Genomic DNA, 23,485 nt, shown 5'->3' with positions numbered 1-23,485 from the left:
AAAAAACAGACTGCTGTGTTAATGCTACTGACAGACTGTATCATACACGTAATTTTTTATTTTGACCATAATTAAACTGTAAACCGACACTGAACTGGTTTCTTGGCTTAGTGCATTTTTTTTACATTTCTAGTTTTCTGAAAGAACCTGCACTATTCATAGTGTAAACCACTCTGTTGGCAAGAAAACAAAAAAAAAAAAAAAAAAAAAGTTAAATATATACATGAATAAAAAATAATAAATAATTAAAAAAAACAAACAGGAAAACTACAATTAAAGTGATTGTAAATCCTCGCCTTGTAAAACAACTCATTCAATTTAAAAAATAAATGAAAAGCAAAACATTTGTATATAGATATAAAAAAACCATCATGTACACCTTTTTTCTCCTTTTTGATCATATTCCCTCCTCTGTTCTAAGCTGCATAGAGAGGTGAGGGTGGAGAAATAGCAGAACACTGACCTTCCCAGTGAAAGACTGCAGGGGAAGAGGGGGTGTCAGGACAAGACTGATCATTGGAGGAGAGCACACTGAGTTCCCTGCATAGCTAGAGAACTGACCGTGCTTTGCTCCCATGCCTAGTGTGGTCAGTTTTTAATAGGAAAGCAGAAGGACTGACAGGAACACCAGGGATTTCACAGAAAGGAAGCAATACGAAGAAAACAGGATACTTTTTCATACAAGTTCATGGTATAGCAGGCACATTTCAGGAATAGGAAATGTTGGGTTTACATACTCTTCAAGTATTTGTAGTATACAGTAGCATACAGGTGTGGAAATGTTTTAAAAAACTACTTGTCTGGGGACTAAATCAGTGTCCCAGTCTACTTGTCCCTCATGACAATCTACTTGTCCAGATAAAAAAAAAAAAAATTTAACCAAAATCGGAGGTGATTTTAGGACTATTTAAAAAAAAAAGGTTTTATGGCGACTTAAATGTGTAACATTTTTAACATTGCGCTGTTTATCTCCTCCTCACCTACCCCATCTCCAGTATTGCACCCAGGGACTAGCTGGAAAGGGAGAGACCTTGCAGTGTAATGAGCACTTATTGGCTGCTTGTCAGGAAAGGGGAGTGTCCTTAAAGGGCTTATCCTTTATCCCTTTCGTTGCCAGAGCTGTTTTTGCATTTTTTGCACAAGATTAAAAAACATCATTTTAGGCCTGAAGATTACATAAAACCCCCAAACATGATATATTTTCTGAAATCCCTGTTTGACCCTAGAGTACGGGTGTCAAACAGGTGGCCCTACAGCTGCTGTCAAACTACAAGCCCCATGAGGCATTGCAAGATTGACAGTTACAAGCATGACTCCAAAAGGTGGAGGCATGATGGGACTTGTAGTTTTGCAACAGCTGGAGGGCCGCCAGTTTGACACTCCTGCTCTAGAGAATAAAATAGTGGTAATTCCATGTCACATTCACATGATATTACCGCAAAATTTCAGTAAGAATACAAGTTAGTTCATTTTAGGGCGCAAAAAAGCAATACATTAACCTATTTTTTTGTAAAATATAAAAGATGAGGTTGCAGCGAGTAAATCAATATCCAAAATGTCAAACCTTAAATTTGCGTGCGCTTATAAAATGGCGACAAACATCAGTACCCTATATTTTCTATAGGTGACACTTTTAAAGCCCCTTACAGGTCATCAGTATAGTGTTGAGGAGGAGCTCTGATGCTAGAATTATTGCTCTCATCCTAGCATGCACGGTGATATGTAACATGTGTATCGCAATCAATGTTTTCATGCGTAGGTGCCCCAGCGTGTGCTTTTACATGCGTGTATACGGGGGTGGGGAATGTTATGTGCTTGGGTGTAACTTTCATTTTTTACAATTAAAAAAAAAAAACAAAACAAAAAACACAAAAAAAAGGTGTTTTTTTTCTTTAATTTTTTTTTCATCACATAAGGGACAATGTCCCCTATGTGATCATTTTTGGTGACAGGTTCTCTTTGAGACATACAAGGTCTAAAAGACCCTGGATGTTTCCCCTGTACTACACTGAATGTAATGCAGTGCACATTGCACTGCATTACATTATCTCAACTGGGACTCGGAAGTAACATCATAATGTCACTTCCGGGTCAGGACAAGAAGGGGAGGGTAGTTGAGGTGTCTGCTCTCCTCCCTCCACTCTAGCCGACGGTGGTGAGCTGGTCCCGGGCCCGCAGATGGGCAAACGGAGCCTGGGAGATAGTGGGGGGGGGGGGGGGGGGAGGTTCACACGTGGGGTGGAGAAGCTGGCCCTGTGTGGAAGCAAATCGGCAGCAGCGCTGTCACCCAAATGCTTCCCTTCCACCTGAGAGTTGAGTCCTGCTGCATGCCTACAGCAGGGCTGAAGGTTTAAGAAAAATACCTGCACGGCACTACATGTCCTGGGCATTGGGCGATATGAATTCAACATCCCTGAGCATATCTCAAACAAACATCCATGGCAAAATAGCATTCTAATGAACAGCTTGCACTGGTCTCCAAAGCTCCATCTGCACCATGGATCTTTGTTACTGTATGATGTGTTATGATCTTACTATAAGAAAATAGACATATAATTACCTTCCAATCTGGAGATAGTGGTCCTCGACCAGTCTTGATAGACTTAAATTTTGCTGGATCCTCTTCTGGTTTATAATCCTGAAATGAATTTGATCAATAAATGCATTAATGAGAACAGGCATGTAAATTCAGTTTCCAACAATATTTTCAAAGCAAATGTCACTTGCGGAAAAATATGTTCTCCTTGAAGATTTACAAAAACATAAACGTGCTTTTTTAACATTCTGAAATGTGTAACTAGAACAATAAAATGCAAAGTAAAAAAGAACAAGTTTTAATTTTTAAAGAGCAGTCCTCATTTCAAGCAGTTATGTACAGGAAACAAGTTGTTGCAGTGTACACCGTCATGGTAGACTATATGTGCCTATATACCATGGGTGCCAAACCTGTGGCCCTCCATGTTTTTCAGAACTACAAGTCCCATCATGCCTCTGCCTTTGGGAGTCATGCTTGTAACGGTCAGCCTTGCATTGCCTCATGGAACTTGTAGATCCGCAACAGCTGGAGCGCCATAGGTTGAGCACCCATGCCATAGACAGTGGATGACATTCTTCAATCTAGTTGAAATTACATCTATTGGCTCCCTTCAAATGAAACTGACTGAGGTTCATCTATGGCTGGATGGGTGAAAAACATTTAAGATTTGTCCAATCACTATTGTTTTTTCTAATAGGTGGGCACCGGAGGTGACTACAGCACCTCCCTAGTCTTGCTTCATAAACCTAAACACAAACAGTCACCATACATGCCCCTTCACTTCAGAGAAATGCTGGCCAGCACAGTTGTTAGAAGGGCAGCCTTAGTCAGTAAATGAAGTTATAGTGCCACTACATTTGGACACCCAATCATTTTGGGTTCAAATGCAGATTGAACACAGCAAGTGATATCAAGCAGGGTTCACTTTTAACTGAGTAAATGAGAACCTGCCTTTGAAGTAGAACTGCAGGGCTCTTGTGTATGCTTTAACATCTGACCACAATTGAGCTCCTGCTACAGACACCTCCATACAATACATTAAAGTCCTATTGTTTAGCTAAGATCAGAACTTCGTTTGGGTAGCATGAAATATAACTGCAGAAAAAAAGGTCCTGCTTTTGGTTAGGGGCACCATGTGCAACTGCATTCCTCTATGTGGCATCACAGAAGAATATAAAGCAATTTCAAAAGTAATTTTTTACACCTATGCAAAAAGGCCAAAGGAAGATGCCATTTCCTGAAGCCTGGCATGCAATGTAAATCCAGGACATTTAAGATGAACCTACTAACTGCACAAAAAAAACTATGAAAATGGTGCATATGGTTTTTTTTTTTATAGTTTTTTTAGTTTTTTTAGTTTATGGTATATTGGTACATAGTAGGTGTTAGCAGCTCTATTACTATTTAGGGTCATCTTAGCACAGGGGTTCTTTCATTCATTTTTTTTATCTACTAACTGCACAACAACTGACACAAAAATAGTATGCAGTCTGTAAACAAGAAATGACTGCTTCCATCTGAGCATTCCCACACAGACAACCCTTTCAATACACTATTTTTATTTCTATATAATTTGCTCCAATTATTCCCATATCCTATAACCAATATCATGGTGGGTGTGAAAGTGTATCATTCAAGTTCACTGCAAGTTTAGATAAGAAAAGCACAGGCAGAAAAAAAGTAAAAGACTGCACAACATTCAGTAAGAGATTAAGCTAGCCAAGTTAGAAAATTAGATTTCTGTTTCAATCCCAGCCATTTTGAAACCATTTTTGTAACCATTTTGAAAATATACAGTGAAACCACATAATATACCAACCTTAGAGAGAACCTGACTTCGATCTGCAATATCAATTTGTACTACTTCCACATTTTTCCATGCATCTTGCTCTAACTTATGAACCTGCAGAGAGAAAGGGAGCATTTAAACATGTAACATGCAGAACAATTGTAGTGAAAGTATGAAGGAAATGCTAAAAAAAAAAAAAAAAAAAAAAAAAAAACCCCTTTAAAATGTTGCCTCCTCATTACCTGGATACATTTTCACATAAATCGCAAGGTAAATACCTTTATCAATGTTTTTCTGAGTAGTTACACGACTAAAGCTCCTCTTTGCAGCATATTTATAGACCCTGAATCATAGGCTGCTGCCTTCAGGTGATTGGACACTGGCAAAACCGTTGGACAGACATTAGGTCTTGAAATGAGTTGTCTTATCCATCTGGCAATAGTGGACTTGGAAGCAGGATGTCCTTTCAAAGACCCTGGTGGCATAACAAGACTCCATTTTTTTGGTTTAGAAGCCATGGCTTTTAGATAGGTTCTGATAGTTCTAAATACGTTCAAACAATGGAGAGCCATTTCTTCAAGGTGCTTCAGAGTGCAGGACACAAGAAAGGAAGGACAATTTCTTAATTAAGTTAGAAGGCCAACAACATCTTAGGTAGATAGGAGGGTCATGGATGTAAGACTACTATATCCTTTTGAAGAATTAGGAAGGGCTCCTTACAAGAGATACGTTAACTCAAACACAGACATGACAGTCATGATAGTCTGTAATGTGGATTTGATTTGTGGATTTGATCAGTGAGACACCTTAAATGAAGATTTTAGCAAGTGAAAGTGAAGCAAAAGGTCTTTGTAACAGAATGGACAAGGCCGAAACATTTCCCTTAAGAGTACTTAGAGCCAAGCTTTGGTCAAGTCCCAACTTTTGGGTAATGTGGAAATGACAGTCACCTATACCCCTCTTCTTTAAGACCTGGATTTCAAAAGCTATGTAATTAAAACGAATGACTGAAAATCAGGATCGAGCAGGGGACTTAAGTCAGCAGGTCTGGCCTGTTTGGAAGAGGCTAGGGGAAGTCTCCCAGAAGTTTGCAATATGTCTGTGCACCAGGTACTTCTGGGCAAATTTTGTTCGGGTCACCAATTTTTTCCTCTGTCTCTATATTGCAAAGAAAAAATCCACATTGGAGGGAAGGCAGATGTAAACCTGAGTCCATGTCATAAGTTCATGGAATTACCAAAGACTCTGATGCCAGCACTAAAGGACCTTTGGTCCTGGGCACAAAAAGGGTAACTTGTTGAATCTGGAGGCCAGGATGTTCACATTTGGAATCTGTCATTTCTGACACAGGAGGTTAAAGATGTCAGGATGAAGGGCCATTGCCCTTGATCTAAGCGGTGGTGGATCGCAGGTGAAATGTCAGGCTCCTGCCCACTCGCCCTCCAGCTTTCTGCCCATACCTCCGTACGGGATTTCAATTAAAGAGCTGGAGGAAGAGTGAATGGACTACGAGCGCACTGATCAGTGTACTCGTAGTTTATTGAGAACTACAAGTCCATCTGCCGTGGTGGCAGATGGGATTTGTAGATTTTTCACAGATCCCTGCAATACTGCAGGAGGGGGTGGTTATCTCTAGGCTGTGTATGACCTTCTATTAACTTAGAGCAGGGGTCTCCAACACTCTAAACAAAGGGCCAGTTTACTGGCTTTTAGACTTTAGGGGGGCCGGACTGTGGCCATTGAGAGAAGAAATTGTCCTGCATCATTTGGAGTGAACAATGCATCTTCTATTAGGGGAGGAATAGCGCCCTATTCTTGGTTTAAGTTGGAGAAATAGTGCCCCATTGTTGGTGTCAGTGGGAAGAATAGTGCCCCATCGTTGGTGTCAGTGGGAAGAATAGTGCCCCATCATGGGTGTCAGTGGGAGGAATAGTGCCCCATTGTTGGTGTCAGTGGGAAGAATAGTGCCCCATCGTTGGTGTCAATGGGAAGAATAGTGCCCCATAGTTTGTTTCAATGACTGTTGTTGATGTCAGTAGCAGGAATTATGCCCCTTTGTTGGTGTCAGGGGGAGAAATAGTGTTTGTATCAGGGCAAGCAAAGGGCCACATCTGGCCCCCGGGCTGTAGTTTGGAGACCACTGACTTAGAGGTTCATCTCTGGAGGTGAAAGCACATCCACTATTATTGGCTTTGATTGTGGGATTGAGCACAAGAAGGAGTGGAATTTGGATTGGAGTGTCAAACAGTTGACTGCAAATTGGAGACTGGACTGGCACAGTTTGTGAACATTTTTCAGTTTTTAGACTTTTTACACATTGTCATTAGATTGGTTGCTATGGAAGCACTTTATTGGGTATTTGTACGACACATTCTATTCATAAGTGTTTTATTGTTTTATTTATTTATATATTATTCATTCTCTTTTTTTTTTTGTTACTGATGTATGAATTGTATGTTCACTAGTAGTAGTTGGCAAGGTGTGTGACTATGTGTGTGTGTTATATATATATATATATATATATATATATATATATATATATATATATATACACACACACATACATACACATATACACACACACACACACACACACACACAAAATATTGCCAAAAGTATTGGGACGCCTGCTTTTACACGCACATGAACTTTAATGGCATCCCAGTCTTAGTCTGTAGGGTTCAATACTGAGTTGGCCCACCCATTGCAGCTATAACAGCTTCAACTCTTTCAGAAGGCTGTCCAAAAGGTTTAGGAGTGTGTCTATGGGAATGTTTGACCATTCTTCCAGAATGTGAGGTCAGGCACTGATGTCGGACGAGAAGGCATGGCCCACAGTCTTCGCTCTAATTCATTCTATCAGATTGAGGTCAGGATTCTGTGCAGGCCAGTCAAGTTCCTCCACCCCAAACTCACTCATCCATGTCTTTATGGACCTTGCTTTGTGCACTGGTGTCAGTCATGTTGAAACAGGAAAGGGCCATTCCCAAACTGTTCCCACAAAGTTGGGAGCATGACATTTTCCAAAATGTCTTGGTATGCGGACTTCTTAAGAGTTCCCTTCACTGGAACTAAGGGACCAAAACACAACCCCCGGAAAAACAACCCCACACCATAATCCCCCATCCACCAAACTTTACACTTGACACAGTGCAGTCAGGCAGGTACCGTTCTCCTGGCAATCGCCAAACTCGGACAAGTCCATCGGATTGCCAGACAGAGAAGCGTGATTGGTCACTCCAGAGAATAAATTTCTACTACTCTAGAGTCTAGTGGCTGCGTGCTTTACACCACTGCATCTGACGCTTTGCATTGTACTTGGTGATGTAAGGCTTGGATGCAGCTGCTCGGCCATGGAGACCCATTCCATAAAGCTCTCTACGGACTGTTGTTGTGCTAATCTGAAGGCCTCACTAAGTTTAGAGATCTTTAGCTATTGACTCTGCAGACAGTTTTCGACTTCTCCACACTGTGCACTTCAGCATGCGCTGACCCCGCTCTGTCATTTTACGTGGCCTACCACTTCGTGGCTGAGTTGCTGTTGTTCCTAGTTGCTTCCACTTTTTTATAATACCACTAACAGTTGCCCGTGGAATATTTAGTAGCAAGGATATTTCACAAATGGACTTATTGCACAGGTGGCAACCTATCACGGTACCACGCTTGAATTCACTGATCTCCTGAGAGCGACCCATTCTTTCACAAAATGTTTGTAGAAGCAGTCTGCAGGCCTAGGTGCTTGAGTTTATACACCTGTGGCCATAGAGGTGATTGGAACACCTGAATCCAATGATTTGGAGGGGTGTTCCAATACTATTGGCAATACAGTGTGTGTGTGTGTGTGTGTATATATATATATATATAATTTTTTTTGTTTGTTTTGAGATAGTAATAGGTGGTGCAGAGAAATTAGGTTTTACTATGATCCCTGTGAATTAATAATGTGGATGTGCGGGTGGAGCGTGATGTCACTGCCCTGCCTTGACCAAGCTAGGTACAGTAACCTGAAGTCATAAGATAGCTAGCAAGTAAACATACATTAAAAGTTTTATTAAAAAAAAAAAAATAAGGATAGCCAGAAAAAAATTGCAGGTAGTAAGGTTACCAGAATGAAAATGACACAGTGCTATAGAGAAAAACCACATGACTGGGAAGCGCAAGTAAGACTCTCTGTGAACTATTTTTTATAGGTGTCCATCTTCCTGCCAGGAGTTATACAATGAAACATTTGTACAAATAAGGTCCAGTCCACTTCAATTCTCAAACTGTAATCATAATGGGATGAACTAATAGCTGGAGAATAGTTAAGGCTTGGCTCAGAGTTATGATTAGGTTTATGGCTGCGTCATCTATTTACAGAGTTCTGTTAATGAATCAACTATGAATACCGATATCCTTTGTGGATGTCGGCCTGTAGTTCTCAGTGAACTACTATGGCTCTGTTGAGCACTCTGGTGGTTCATTGATTTTTTGTGTCAGTGTGAAACTACCTTCCTGTACAATGTACAAGCAGACAACTTACACTGACAATTTGCAGGAGTCCTGCATGGCACGAGCGATTTTCTGACGTCTGGTGCAATGCTTTCCAGGCTCCTGCAAAAAAATGTGCATTTATTTATTTACTTAAAAAGGTGAACTTATCCTTTAATGGAGTGGACACCAGAGCTTGATTTAGCTGTTCAACAGGCACTTGTACTGAGCACTCACTTGCTTCTGTGTGTGAGCGTAAACTGAAGGAATATGTTTTTTTTTTTCTCATTTGGGCCGGCGCCTCATTCACTCGCTCAGCAGATGCGCTTCTGCTGAGCTATAAGAGAGCCTGACACTCCCCCTTTCCTGATGAGCACCCAATCAGTGCTCATCACACTACAAGGTCTCTCCCCTCCGTGCTAGTTCCCGAGTGCAGTGCTGAAGACAGGCAGGGAGGTGAGGAGGATATAAACAGCGTAATGTTAAAAATATTAAACATTTACTTTGCCATAAAGCCCCTTTCACTTTTAAAATCCCCAGACATCCCTAAAATTTAAATATGATTTTGGTTAAAATGTATTTTCTTTTTTATCTGGACAAGTAGATTGTCATGAGGGACAAGTAGATTAGGACCCTGATTTAGTCCGTGGACAAGTAGTTATTTAAAAAATTTCCACAGTCCTTATCCCAAACCTTGCTTCACTACTTAGTAAGTCAATCACCCAGGACAAATGTTCTTTACTGGCAGCATATTGTTCCAATGACTAAGGTAGCGAAGCCAGAATCAGGTTGATAGCAGATATACTGCTACAGGGCAGCACCTGTGCGCAGGATCACTTATATACGTGTCATTCTGCATTTCCGGGTAGGGGGAGCGCGCGCACCATGTCAATCACCGGGTCCTGGTTGGTAACTACCCACCGGCGCCTGGTGATTACCGAGCATCTCCGACGGGGAGGAAGATTGTTTTCTTTACAATCTTCCTCCGTCAGCTGGAGCACACTGCTCGGGATGGCTGTGCACAGTACAGCCATCCCAATCAGTGTGCTTACAGTGAAGACCACCCCACCCACTAGTAAACCACTCCCAGCACACAGTTAACCCTTTGATTGTCCTTCACATTAACCCCTTCATTAGTACAGTGTAAGTGCTTTTTTTTAGCACTGATCACTGTATTGGTGTTACTGGGGTGTCAGTGACACCAAGTTAGTTCCCCCCCAGTGTCAGAATATCCTCCGCCGTCCCGCAATCCCGCTAAAAGTCGCTCATTGCCGCCATTACTAGTAGAAGAAAAAAAAACTCTTTATTATAAATTTAGACCAAAATGTATTCTGCGATTATGATTTAAAAAAGATTCAAACAACTATGTGATAATAAATGGCTTCATATAAGCAAATATATGCATATAAATTAAAGACAGGTTTTTATGGCATGATCAACCATATTTTCAATATCAATGCCAAAAATTGCTGCCAGGGTTTACAAACAATTGAGCACAACTGTATACACAGTGGGGAAAATAATTATTCAATCCCTGCAGATTTTGTAAGTTTGCCCACTTCCAAAGATATGAAGGGTCTATCATTTTTATCATAGGTGTATTTTAAATGATAGAGACAGAATATCAACCAAAAATCCAGAAAAAAACACGATACAAATGTTATAAATTAAGTTGCAGTTCAGTGAGTAAAATAAGTATTTGATCCCCAAGCAAAACAGGTCTTAGAATTTGGAAGAAAAACCCTTGTTGGCAAGCACAGAGGTAAGACGTTTCTTGTAGTTGTTTACCAGGTTTGCACACATCTCAGGAGGGATTTTGGTCCTCTCTTCTTTACAGTTCTTCTCTAAATCCTTAAGGTTTCTTGGCTGTTGCTTGGCAACTTGAAGTTTCAGCTCCCTCTATAAATTTTCTGTAGGATTAAGGTCTGGAGACTGGTAGGCCACTCCATGACCTTAATGTGATTCTTCTTGAGCCACTCCTTGTTGCCTTGGTGGTATGTTTTGGGTCATTGTCATGTTGGGAGACCCATCCCCGACCCATCTTCAGTGTTCTTGCTGAGGGAAGAAGGTACTCATCTAAGATTTTACAGTACATGGCGCCATCCATTGGCCCCTTAATGTTGCAAAGTAGGCCGGTACCTGTAGCAGAGAAACAGCTCCAAAGCATAATGTTTCACCTCTGTGCTTGACAGTAGGGATGGTGTTCTTAGGGTCATTGTCAGCATTATTTTTCCTCCAAACACAGCGAGTCAATTTAATGCCAAAGAACTAAATTTTGGTCTCATCTGACTACAGCACTTTCTCCCAATCCTTCTCTGAATCATTTAGATGTTCATTGGCAAACTTCAGATGGGCCTGAACATGTGCCTTCTTGAGGAGTGGGACCTTGCGGGCGTTGCAGGTATCAATCCATGGTGGTGTATTGTGTTACCAATTGTTTGGGGACTGTGCTCCCAACCGCCTTGCGATCATTCACAAGCTCCTCCCATTTAGTTCTGCGCTGATGCCTCACTTTTCCCATGATCATCTTTACCCCATGAGGCAAAATCTTGCATGGACCTCCAGACGGAGGGTGATTAATGGTTATTTTGCATTTCGTCCATTGGTGGATAATCACCCCAACAGTTGTCTCCTTCTCACTAAACTTCTTGTTGATGGTCTTGTAGCCCATTCCAGCCTTGTGCAGGTCTACAATCTTGTCCCTTACATCCTTTGACAGTTCTTTGGTCTTGTCCATGGTGGTGCCCAAGACAGAAATTCTGAGGACAGGTGTCCATTATACACATAACGAGTTGTCGTTAGGAGCACCTTCTTAAATTGATAGGGCTAATCCGTGTACCACATGAGCGCATAGCCAGTCTGTGGGAGCTAAATTACTGTTGGTTAGTAGGGGATCAAATAATTATTTTACTCACTGAACTGCAACTCATTTTATAACATTTGTATCATGTTGTTTTTCTGGATTTTTAGCTGATATTCTGTCTCTATCATTTAGAATACACCTATGACAAAAATTATATACCCTTTGTTTCTTTGTAAGTGGGCAAACTTACAAAATCTGCAGGGGATCAAATAAATATTTTTCCCACTGTAGAGGTGTCATAATAATGTGTAAATGCTGGAGGGGGGATGGCTCAAACATCAGTTGTGTCTGCTCTCTTCCCCTCAGCAGCAAGCTCTGGACAGGCTCATTTTGTGTAGGTAGAGAGGGTGTACCAGTGCACCAGCTTTCCCACTTCCGCCCTTCTTTCCTCTTTCTGCAGCTGCCCAAGAGATGTGGCTGAGCAAAATGTTTCCTTCTTCTTACACAGACAAGCTGTTGTGAGAAGAAGAAGGACTGGCTGCTGAACATAGCCAGTGTTTATTACTTGGGATTGCTGTGATTGGTGCACAGGGATCACAAGGAACAAAGCCACTCTGATTAGCTCTTTGTTTTTTGCCTTTGATCCGTGCCATCTAATGACCATTTGATCACAGGAATTGTTAGTGCATCTGGCACTCATGCACATTACAAAGATGGATGTTTATATATGTCCTCTCAAAACAAAAAGGTGCCCCGACTGACAGTTTAATTACATGGGTGGTTGTGAGGTGGTTAAAGAAAATCTGTCACAAACCTGGGCAATTCAAATCAAGCATACAACAAAAGAAATATGCAAAACCAGAGATCACCTTGAGTGAAAACAATGACAAATCAGTAGATCTAGAGATTTTTTTTTTAATAGTTTATAAATATTTATATTCAAATCTTGTCTTTTCCTTTCATAGTTAAGTGTGCTCCTGCTAAAGTCTACTGTTAGTGACACCTTGAACAAAAGAGGACTAGGCCAAAGTGGACTTTTCCTTTAAATGTCGTTATATGCACAGCTGCCCAAATTCCTGGATCTGCTGAAGAAACTTTATGCATTTTTAGGGCCGATTTACACTATGCCCACATCTGAATCGCACAAGAATGCGCAATGTGTTCTTGTGCGATTCAAACCGCATGTAAAACGCACTACATTTGCAGAGTGTCAGGAAAATTTAACGACACCCAAAACGCAGATCGCAAATGCAGTGGGCTTGCCCTGCCCGGATCGCATAGTACTTTTGTACCATGCGATCTGGCTGCAATGCATTAAAAAAATTAGTGCATGTACTACTTTTGGTGTGGTGCGATTTTGGCCCATTAAAAATGAATGGGTTGTAATCGCACCGCACAGAACTGCACAGCATGTTCCTCTGCGATTCAGATGCAGGCATGGTGTGATCCGTCCCTTAAATCATATTCTTGCCACTGTGTTGTAACAAGTCTACTTTAAAGTGTACCTAAACCCTTGAATAAACAAAAATATATTGTTGCTTACAGGTTCACAAATGTGGTGGTTGTATTAGTTTTCTTTTCTAAGTTTTTTTTTCTTATTTTTACCGAAGTTATCCAGACAGTACGTACTTCCTGTTCTAGGGTGACCACTCACAGTATTGTATCTATGGAAAAACGTTGTTACTCTAGGAAGGAAATATGTTAGGACATCACAGGGGTGTGGAAATTTTTGAAAAAACTACTTGTCCAGGGACTAAATCAGTGCCCTCAATCTACTTGTCCTTCATAACAATCTACTTATCCAGATAAAAAATAAATACATTTGAACCAAAACCGTATTTAAATCAGAGGTGATTTTAGGACTATTTTAAAAACAAAAGGCAACTTAAATGTGTAACATTTTTAACATTGCGCTGTTCATCTCTTCCTCACCTCCCCAGTCTTCAGCAACGCACCCGGGGACTAGCAGAGGGGAGAGACCTTGCAGTGTAATGAGCACTGATTGGGTGCTTGTCAGGAAAGGGGAGTATCAAGCTTATCCTTTATCCCTTTCGCTGCCAGGGCCTTTGTGTTTTTTTGCACAAGATTAAAATAATCATTTTAGGCCTGAAGATTACATAAAACCCCCAAACATGATATATTTTCTGAAATCAGAGACCCTAGAGAATAAAATAGTGATAGTTCCAATTTTTTATGTCGCATGATATTACTGCAAAATTTCAGTAAAATTACAAGTTAGTTAATTTTAGGGCACAAAAAAAAAGAATAGATTACCAACAAGTGAAAGCTTAAATTTGCGTGTGCTTGTGAAATGGCGACGACCTTCAGTACCCTCTATATTCTATAGGTGATGCTTTAAAGCACCTTATAGGTCACCAGCATAGTTTTACAGAGGAGATCTGGTGCTAGACTTATACCTCTCATCCTAGCGCATGTGATATGCAACATGTGTATTGCAATCAATGTTTTCATGAGTAGGCGCCCCAGCGTGTGCTTTTACATTTGTACATGCGTATATAAGTGGGTGGGGGGCATCTTATGTGCTTGAGTGTAACTATCATTAGTTACAATTAAAAGAAAAAATTTTTTTTTTTACTTCATGTCCCCTATGTGATCATTTTTGGTGACAGGTTCTCTTTATTGAGACATGCAAGGTTTAAAAGACCCTGGATGTCTTCTCTGTACTACACTGAATGTAATGCATTGCACAGTGCACTGCATTACATTCTTTCTCTCAACGGGGACCGGGAAGTGACATTATAACGTCACTTCTGGATCAGGACAAGAAGGAGAGTGGACGTGTTCGCTCTCCTCCCTCCACTCTAGCTGACGGCAGTGAGCCGGTCCCAGGCCCGCAGATGGGCAAGCGGAGCCTGGGGGATAGTGGGCGGGGGAAGGTTCACACAGGGGGGTGGAGAGGCTGGCACTGTGTGGAAGCAATCGGCGGCAGCACTGCCGCCCGAATGCTTCCACCTGACAGGTGAGCCCTGCTGCTTACCCGCAGCAGGGATGAAGGTTTAAGAAAAATACCTGCCCGGCGCCCGGAACTACATGTCCCAGGCATCGGGCGATATGAATTCAACATCCCTGCATCAGAATACCTTCTCTCTTCACCTCCATAACATAAAAGGAGAGGTATTTTGTAGTTCCCAGAGGAGAAGCGGTCAGGGCTAAAATAACCCTGCTTGGGATTTTAATGCAGCAAAGACAGACAGCAAAAGAAGTATCAAGCTCACAAATCTGGCAACAGGTATTATTCTGTAATTACAGGATTTTTAAGACGACAACATATATCTAAGTGAGCAAAATTTAGAAAGGTGTACCAAATACTTTTATTTTGCCCCATAACCATATGGCAATTATATTAACATACAGTATATACCTAAAAATCCTCTAAAATAAATAAACTTTCCCTTCAAAAAGTACAGACTAGCAGACTATGTTCAAGATCTTACAACATTCTGAAAATACATCTAACACATAGTGATTAGAAAAATTCCCATGGCATTAGCGATAATAATGAAGAGGCTTTGTGCGTGCCACTTACATTGTCTTGCATGCCAAGATCTGGCTTGTGCCACGTCTCAATCTTAATCAAAAAATCGTCCTTCATGTATTCATTCTGAAATGTAAGCATATGTCATAATGTAGTTACCTCTTACTGAGCCATCTTCACTAATTTTACAGTGCACTTTAATTAGCAATTAAATGTGTTAGTTGTATTAACCACATCGTAATAATATTAAAATATGCAGCATCAAGTGAATACACTAAGCAATGGAGAGAGAAGATGATGTGATAAAATTATACCTAGTTTCATGAGAATCAGTAAATTATTTTCACAACCATGCACAATTAAGTGAATATTAATTATCCATTTTTTAAAGAATTGTGCACAAGCCTGAGGTCCGAACCCAATGTAAAATACATTTAGCAGTGCAGGCACTGATTCATGAGATAATTGCAACTGAGGGAGGTACAAAGCTATTAATACATTCCCCAGTGAGCCATCAACAAATGTTCCCAAGGGAAAGTATTCTGTCTGCAATAAAACCAGCACTAAAATGTAACAGAGAAACAGCTCTGGATCCACTGCATGAATAGCCGACTACACAGTGTGGTGGAACACAAATTAAAAGGTCACACAGTTGGCTGTGACAGCAGTTGCAACCGTGGAACTTCAAATGCCATCATAAGAATTTCCAACTCTTTTGTTGAGTACTACTTGGCAGTTAAAGTGGAACTTTATCCTTAACATGATAAAAAAATAATGTTCATAGCAGAAAACACACAGTAAACGTTAATAATTATGCTTCCAAAATTAGTGAGTGCTGTAAATTACCCCCAGCATTGTTCTGGTTTCTTTTTGCTGGGAGCTGCCATTTTGCTGAAGCCCATAGCCCCTGACCAGCATTAAATCTTTGAGCTGTCAACAGATCAGCTTCTACAATTTTGGCACAGTGCCTAAAAATAGTGAGCAACTGAGCATGTGCATCGCAGGGAGACAGTGTATTTTTGGATTTTAAACAGTATAGGCACTTATTTTTAATCTTTTGCAAACACTTACTTGTCTGACTAAAGTTCCATTTTGAAAAATAAAGTATCTTATGTAAGATTTTCTCTCCCCCACTTCCAGAGGCAGGTTTGTGAACACAGGAACTTTGAATACACCTTAACTTTTGAGTCGTTTTCAGATTACTGCAAACTAAAAAACTTGGCTAACATCATATAGGAGGTTCCCCTATCTCTATCTGGCAAGTGCTCATGTATATACCAGACACGAAAAATACTTCCCAAGTCACTAAAAACCTACCTCTAAATTTGCAGTGAATACAGGAGTTAAAAAAAAAAAGAATTTTTAGAAGCTTTTTTTGCCCCGATGGCCTAAAATACAATGCTTGGAAAAAGAACGTCCTCTCCATTTCCACTGATATCTAAGGTATCAATATCCACAAGTACCTGAACTGTGAAGTTTTATGAGAATTACTGTAATGCACTTTCTGCTGCTACCATCAGAAAAACAGGTATTGATGTAAAATTCTTATAACTCGAAAAGTAAAGAATACCATAATCTGTTGATTTCACCTGACTTTGTAATTGATGTTTAACCAGTTTTAGTAATTCTATCTATCCATCTCCTAGGAAGCCAAATACATCTTTACTTCAGCCAGTTTACCCTTTCAAACAAGCCAAACCAGTCCAGTCCATTGTTCACAGAGTTCAGTGTGGTCCATTCACTTTCAGGCTTCTTGCAGGATTGTCTGAAGTGACCTTAGTTCATCAATTCAACATTCAAAACTCCTCAGTGTGGTACCTCAGAGAGAAGAATGCTAATCTAATAGAGAACTAGCATCTAAACTACCAAGCAGAACATAGCAGAGCTTCCCCCCCCCCCCCCCCCCAAGGGAAGCAGCCAAATACAAAGGATCCAACTGAACTTTAGTTTAAAAACTAAGACTTAAGACTAAAGTTACACTTAAAGAGGTGTTAAACTTACATTTTTCAAAAATAGCTGACAGGCGGGGTATTTATGACAGAAGAGACCCTATTGGTCTCTATTTTCATAAATGCTTCCTCTTGCCTCTCAGCCATCATGTACCTGATCTGCACATACACAGCTCAGCGGTCCCAACCCGTGCAATACAACTCCTGTGCGCAAGTGTGAAAGTTATGTCAGCGTGGCCTGGCCATTCAAACAGACGAAGGCATGCAACCCAGAAGAAAGAATGGGCGAAGACAGAATTGCCAGGGGCTACCCGGATCGATCACACCGTAGCGCTGGAGGGCTCAGTTTGACAAGCAAGTCAGTCAAAATGTGCTAATATGCTGTGCATACTAGCGCATTATAGCATAACCCATTTGGGGGCCCCTAAAAAGAAAAAAAATACCATAATATATCTCAGTACTCTAAAACTGGCTACTTGGTCTCTGTTTTTATTTAAACTTTAGATCTGCCTTGATCACAATTTATTAAGAAATAAAAACCAATACTTACTGTAATTACTGATCGGTGCAACATGGAAAAAAAAAGAAAAAAAATTACTAATATTAATATCACACTGAATATATTCAATACTTATTTACTGTTTTATATACTTTGCGTTTTATTGCTGATCCACAGCAGGACACCAATTATATCTAATGTGATTTTAAGCATGTACAATAAAGCCAAGTACTAATTGCTTTTTCTCTAGAAGGTCAGAACCCCGCGTTTAAATCCAGATAAAACTGAAAACTGTTTCATTTTAAACAGAGTAGGTCAGGGGACGCCACCATGCAAGGAGATATCCTCAGGGAGACAAATACAGCATGTTGGTGCCAAGTTAGCATCTTTTTAGCCCTCTCCCAACTTTTGGTAACAAGATGCCTGTCAAAATGGTCTGAATTATTCATGAAAAAAGAGCAGTGCAAGTGAGAAGCACATGCAGATTAGGTAACAAAGTCACAACTAGAGCAGAGAAGCTGCACAGTCAGATTGTGCTGCCACAGACCATATTGTTCGTAAGAGACAGGAAAGGCATTCATATGACTATCGCCTTTCTACTCACTGGTTCGGCAGTAAGGGTAAGCATTCCAGGCCTTTTCGTGCATATTTAGTGCTCCTTCAGGCGCCAGCATCCGTACAAATGTTGGGACTTTGCTGTACACAAAACAAAGAATGAAAAGGTTTCATTAACACAGACTGAAAAATTAGGTCTGAAGCTGTACTCTTAAGTACATTTAAGAAAACAGAACATTTATGTGGTGTAAACTTTCCTAAGCAAGCAACGTTGGAATAAACACACAGTTTGCTAGGAGCATGTTAAGCTGTCCTAACATTTGAACTACAAAGGATACACAATATCTACAATAAATTCTCTAAAAAGCAGTGAAATCATGTAAATGGTAAATGTATGATCATACAGTACATTGGCTATACTAACAATTCCAATAACACTGAAAAAAAAACGCAACTAGGTTTAAGGTCATTGAGACCTGGCACGTTCTCAATATGTCAAGAGATTTTTACACATATTGTACTTTTATGCTAAGAAAATACTTGTATTGTTCTGGAAAGGGTCAATTTTACCTACATTAGCCTACTGGCCTAAACTTGTTAATGACTCCCTCCCCTTTTATAAACTCACTTTTCAGCTTAGGAAAAAACCCAAAGTATTTCATAAAATATGGAGAAGATGGCTTTCTAATCCTATTACTTTGTCCTCTTTAGATCCAACATATTGATGTAATCTTTCCATGTTCATGGTCGTTGTATAATTTATGGTGGAGTGCACATCATCTGTTATGTGCTTTCCTAGTGATTTCTACATTGGCAATCTAATAAGGGATGTGAGACACTGAGATGGCTTGCTTATTGTTTTGCTTTAAATTTTATGTATTGGGTTATATTTTCTTTAAATGTTTTGCTAAAACACAATAAACATATCTTGAAAAAAAAAAATCATCATTTTCAAATTGCTTAAAACTGTAGCGGTTTAGGTGACCAGCACAGGCTTTGCTTCATCAAGTCAAGGACTCCAGTTCATCTAGAAAGAATTTAAGGCTCTGGCAATCAACCTGGGAAATAAAAGCTCAGGGTGTGCTCCATTACTGCTTCTATTTAAAAAAGCATATTGATTGTTACAGTAGGTAATAGGGGGTAATTGACTCTTGATAATATGAACCTTATCACACATGAAGTCTTTGTAATCTGGAGATTAGCCACTTCCACCCAGAATGGCAAGGTGGTATGCCCAAGGCCAGAATAAGACTGGAGTCTTTTAGCTAATGTGCTAACAAGAAGGAACACTTTCTCTTCTAAACTCCAAAACTAATTTAAGGTCATGTCATTCACATGAGTGTTTTCATAAATATGTTACTGAGTGATTTAAAGAGTGCAATTTTTTTGACCAAACACTGCAGTTCAGTCCTAAAATTAAAATTTCTATAGCACAGATCAGAACTATGCAGATCCGCAAATGCAGTGAAAGGCAACCGAAAATACTGCATGAATAGCAACTAAAAACCTAAGCGAAGGGAAAGAGACTGCTAGATCACCTGCAGGTCTGGTGTTGGCAGGGAAATATCCTTAGCATTTCTCTGCTTGATCTTTGTTTATCTATGCTGGAGACTGGAAAGCTCAGTGCTTGCACATCTAGAAGGATGCCCAAGATACTTTCACAAATCATAGGACATTTAAACTGGCAGAACAATTGTGCAACCTATTAGAGCTTGTAAGCAAAAACAGAAAAAGAAGAAACATTATGTATTATATTTATTAACTTATTTATATTTATCTGTTTAGATGCACTTGAGGCAGCAAATGCATATCTAATTGAGAAATGTTAGATTAATGAATATACAGTACTAAATTCATATAAAGGCTTAGTGGAGCATGTCTGAATAACCTCCTGAAATCAGTCCAGGTGCATTTCATAAAACCATTGACAAACTGCAAACTCAACAACTAATACAATGTGAGGAAATTAACATTAACCCTATTAAGCGGTGAGGTACTGCTCAGTGTCTGTAGGCATTACATTGCACTGCTAAACGATGAGGCATATAAAAAAAAAAAAAAAAGGAGTTGAGGGCCAAGCTACATTACGGTTTTGTGGCATGGGGAAAACTACAGCCTAGTGAAATAATTTTCAATGTGATCTTCAAAGGAGATAACAGTTCTTAACTCCAAAGACATACTGGTAGGTTAATTGGCTCCGGTCTAAATTGGCCCTATTATGTGTATGTATGATTGTAAGTTAGGGACCTTAGATTCTACGCCCCTTGAGGGTTAGGGACTGATGTGAATGTACAATATACATGTAAAGTGCTGCATAAATTGATGGCGCTATACAAGTACCTGTAATAAATAAAAGAAATAAGTAAATCACCTCACAAATGCCAATACAACCCCGAAATATTAGATTATCAGTAGAGCAGTCCTTTTGTCTTCTTCTCAGTATGTAATTAATATATATACAGTGCATCCTGAAAGTATTCACAGCACTTAACTTTTGCCACATTTTGTTATGTTACAGCCTTATTCCAAAATGGATTAAATACATTTTTTTCCTCAACATTCTACAAACACTATTCCATAATGACAACGTGAAAGAAAATTAGTTTTGAAATCTTTGCAATTTATTAAAAACACTTTGTTGAAGCACCTTTAGCAGCAATAACAGCCTCAAGTCGTTTTGAGTATGATGCTACAAGCTTGGCACCTATTTTTGGGCAATTTCTCCCATTCTTCTTTGCAGTACCTCTCAAGCTCCATCAGGTTGGATGGAGAGCATCGGTGCATAGTCATTTTCAGATCTCTCCAAAGTAGAAGGAAAAATGGATTCAATAAAATTTCAGCAAATTTTGGATGGTAACTTGATGCCATCTTAGAAAAAGCTGAAGTTAAAGAGAGGATGGCTTCTACAAATGGATAATGATCCTAAACACACCTCGAAATCCACAGGGGATTACATCAAGAGGCGTAAACTGAAGGTTTTGTCATGGCCTTCACAATCTCCTGACCTCAACATAATTGAAAATCTATGGATAGACCTTAAAAGAGCAGTGCGTGACAGACAGCCCAGAAATCTCAAAGAACTGGAAGACTTTTGTAAGGAAGAATGGGCAAAGATACCTCAAACAAGAATTGAAAGACTCTTGGCTGGCTACAAAAAGTGTTTACAAGCTGTGATACTTGCCAAAGGGAGCAGTACAAGATATTAACTCTGCAGGGTGCCCAAACTTTTGCAGACGCCATTTTTTTGTTTTCTGTTATTTTGAAAGTGTAAATGATGGAAATAAAATCTAACTTTTGTTGACATATTATAAGAATGTCTAATCTGTAATTTGATGCCTTTTGGAGATTTTTCCATCTTTCCTTGGCTTCTTTATGCACATTAATACAAATTTTTAGCTGGGGTGCCCAAGCTTTCAATCCCCACTGTACATCCACTTATGTTATTGTGGATCTAATTATATATATATATATATATATATATATTTATTTTCACACATACAGTATATTTTTATTTTAAACCAGTAGACATGGCTTTGACTACAAATATGGAGCGGTGTGCAGATCTATGTACTAACCCTTTTGCTGCCAGGCCCCGCGCTCCACTTTTAAACTCAGGTAGCCAGACCATTTTTGCAATTTTTCCATTGCTTTTTTTTTATTTTCAGTTACAGCTTTCAGAGTTTGTAAAAGACCCCCCAAACCATATATATTTTCTGAAAGCACATGACTGGTAGAATAAAAAGAAAGTGCTACTGATTTTTAGAGCACCACCCCATGATATTTGCACAAATGTTTCTCAAAACAATATACTTGCTAAAAATGTACTAAAATCATTATTAGCAGACACAAATTTTACAATTCCCTGCTAAATTCCTACTAAATATAAAAGTTTAACCTGTATTGGGTTAATAAATAACAAATATTTGTAAATTTTAAATTGCACCTTTTTGCAAAATGGAGAAAATCGAACGGACGCAAAACTGTAAATAACCAAATTTCTCTAGAAATCTGGAGGCTTCCATTTTTCACTTACAGCTTTCAGAGTTTGTAAAAGACCCCCCAAGCCATGTATTTTCTGAAAGCACATGACCAGTATTATTATACAGGATTTATATAGTGCCAACAGTTTGCTCAGCGCTTTACAAAATAAAGGGAGACAATACAGCAACAATACAGTTCAATACAAGAGGGATAGGAGGGCTCTGCTCCTTGGAGCTTACAATCTAGGAGACCAGTAGAATACAAAGATGGTGCTACTAATATTTTAGGCCTCACAGTAGCTGTGCATTGCAAATGTTTACTAAATTGCTATTTTACTGAAAAGAAAAAAAAAATTCTTATTACCACACATAAACACAACATAACTTACAAAACTGCTAAATTCCTACTAAGGCCTCGTTCACATGGGGTGTACTACAGGGTATGCCAATGGAGGGCAGTGTTCACCCAGGTGTTCTGTGCATCCCTGTGCAGGCAGTCCCATTGATGCCAATTGGGATGCAAGGACAGATCTGACATCCATGTGGGTGTAGGTGCATGGCCCAAAACTTGGACAGTGTGAGTTCAGGGACATGCACCCACACTGATGTTAAGTTGGGAGCAGTGGCTGTATTCATGCTGCTGCTACGTCCCAACTGTCATGAATGGAAAACCAGTGCATCCCTGTGTAGCTAAACACAGACTCACTGTAGTATTCCCTTTGTGAATGAGGCCTGAGGCCTTAGGCTTTAGGCCTTGTTAAACTTGGGCAGCAAAAATGTGCTGTTGAGCTGCGTTTCTGCTCTCCACCAACCATCCCCCCTTAAAGCGGTAGTAAACCGCAGGTAAAATAAATAATTAATTTAAAAAATCCCCTGCCAGGTAATGTCATAATGTGCTAATATGCATCCCATACTAGCACATTATGAAGGACTTGCCTTAAAACAAAGCCCTGCAGTGGTGCACTGTCACCGCTGACAGGGCTTCAATCTTCATCCGGTCTTCCTTCCAGGTCTGACTGGCTGAGCTGCGATGACTGCACTCCCTTGCATGTGTGTGGGAGTCCCACACATCTGAATGAATGGCACGGGTATGCAGTTCCTTCAGAGAGCATGCGCTGGCTAACAAAAAGAGTTAATATCTCCTAAACGGTGCAAGTTTAGGAGATATTCATTTTACCTACGGGTAAGCTTTATTATAAGCTTAACTGTAGGTAAAAGTATTAACTTCTTCAGCTCCGTCCAGTAGCAGAAATACTGCTACAGGGCGGTAGCTGTGTGCAAAATCACGTATATATACACGATTTTGCATTCCCGGGTAAGGGGCGCGCACAAGGAACTGTTAGCAAACAAATCAGTTCTCCTCCCTGTCAGCTCCTGCAGAGACATGCAAAGCAGTGTGTTTACAGTG

At 39.9% G+C, this 23,485-nt stretch overlaps 1 protein-coding gene across 1 annotated transcript in view; it reads right to left on the bottom strand.

Annotated features, from left to right (window-relative positions):
- PITPNA (phosphatidylinositol transfer protein alpha) overlaps positions 1-23,485 on the bottom strand; it is a 107,526-nt gene that overhangs the window by 34,813 nt on the left and 49,228 nt on the right. Inside the window, exons 4-8 of the mRNA XM_089657899.1 lie at positions 18,147-18,238; positions 17,594-17,601; positions 15,146-15,220; positions 4,356-4,439; positions 2,561-2,638 (exon numbers count right to left, since the gene is read on the bottom strand). Coding sequence (XP_089514025.1) covers positions 2,561-2,638; positions 4,356-4,439; positions 15,146-15,220; positions 17,594-17,601; positions 18,147-18,238 — 337 coding nt within the window. The remainder of the gene's footprint in view (positions 1-2,560; positions 2,639-4,355; positions 4,440-15,145; positions 15,221-17,593; positions 17,602-18,146; positions 18,239-23,485) is intronic.

The sequence above is a fragment of the Staurois parvus genome, unplaced genomic scaffold (assembly GCF_062004578.1).
Source record: "Staurois parvus isolate SC_StPar_1 unplaced genomic scaffold, SC_StPar_1.0 ptg000029l, whole genome shotgun sequence".
Lineage (NCBI taxonomy): Eukaryota > Metazoa > Chordata > Amphibia > Anura > Ranidae > Staurois > Staurois parvus.
Note: the sequence above shows the minus strand (reverse complement) of the source record. Positions and strands in the feature narration are given on the sequence as shown.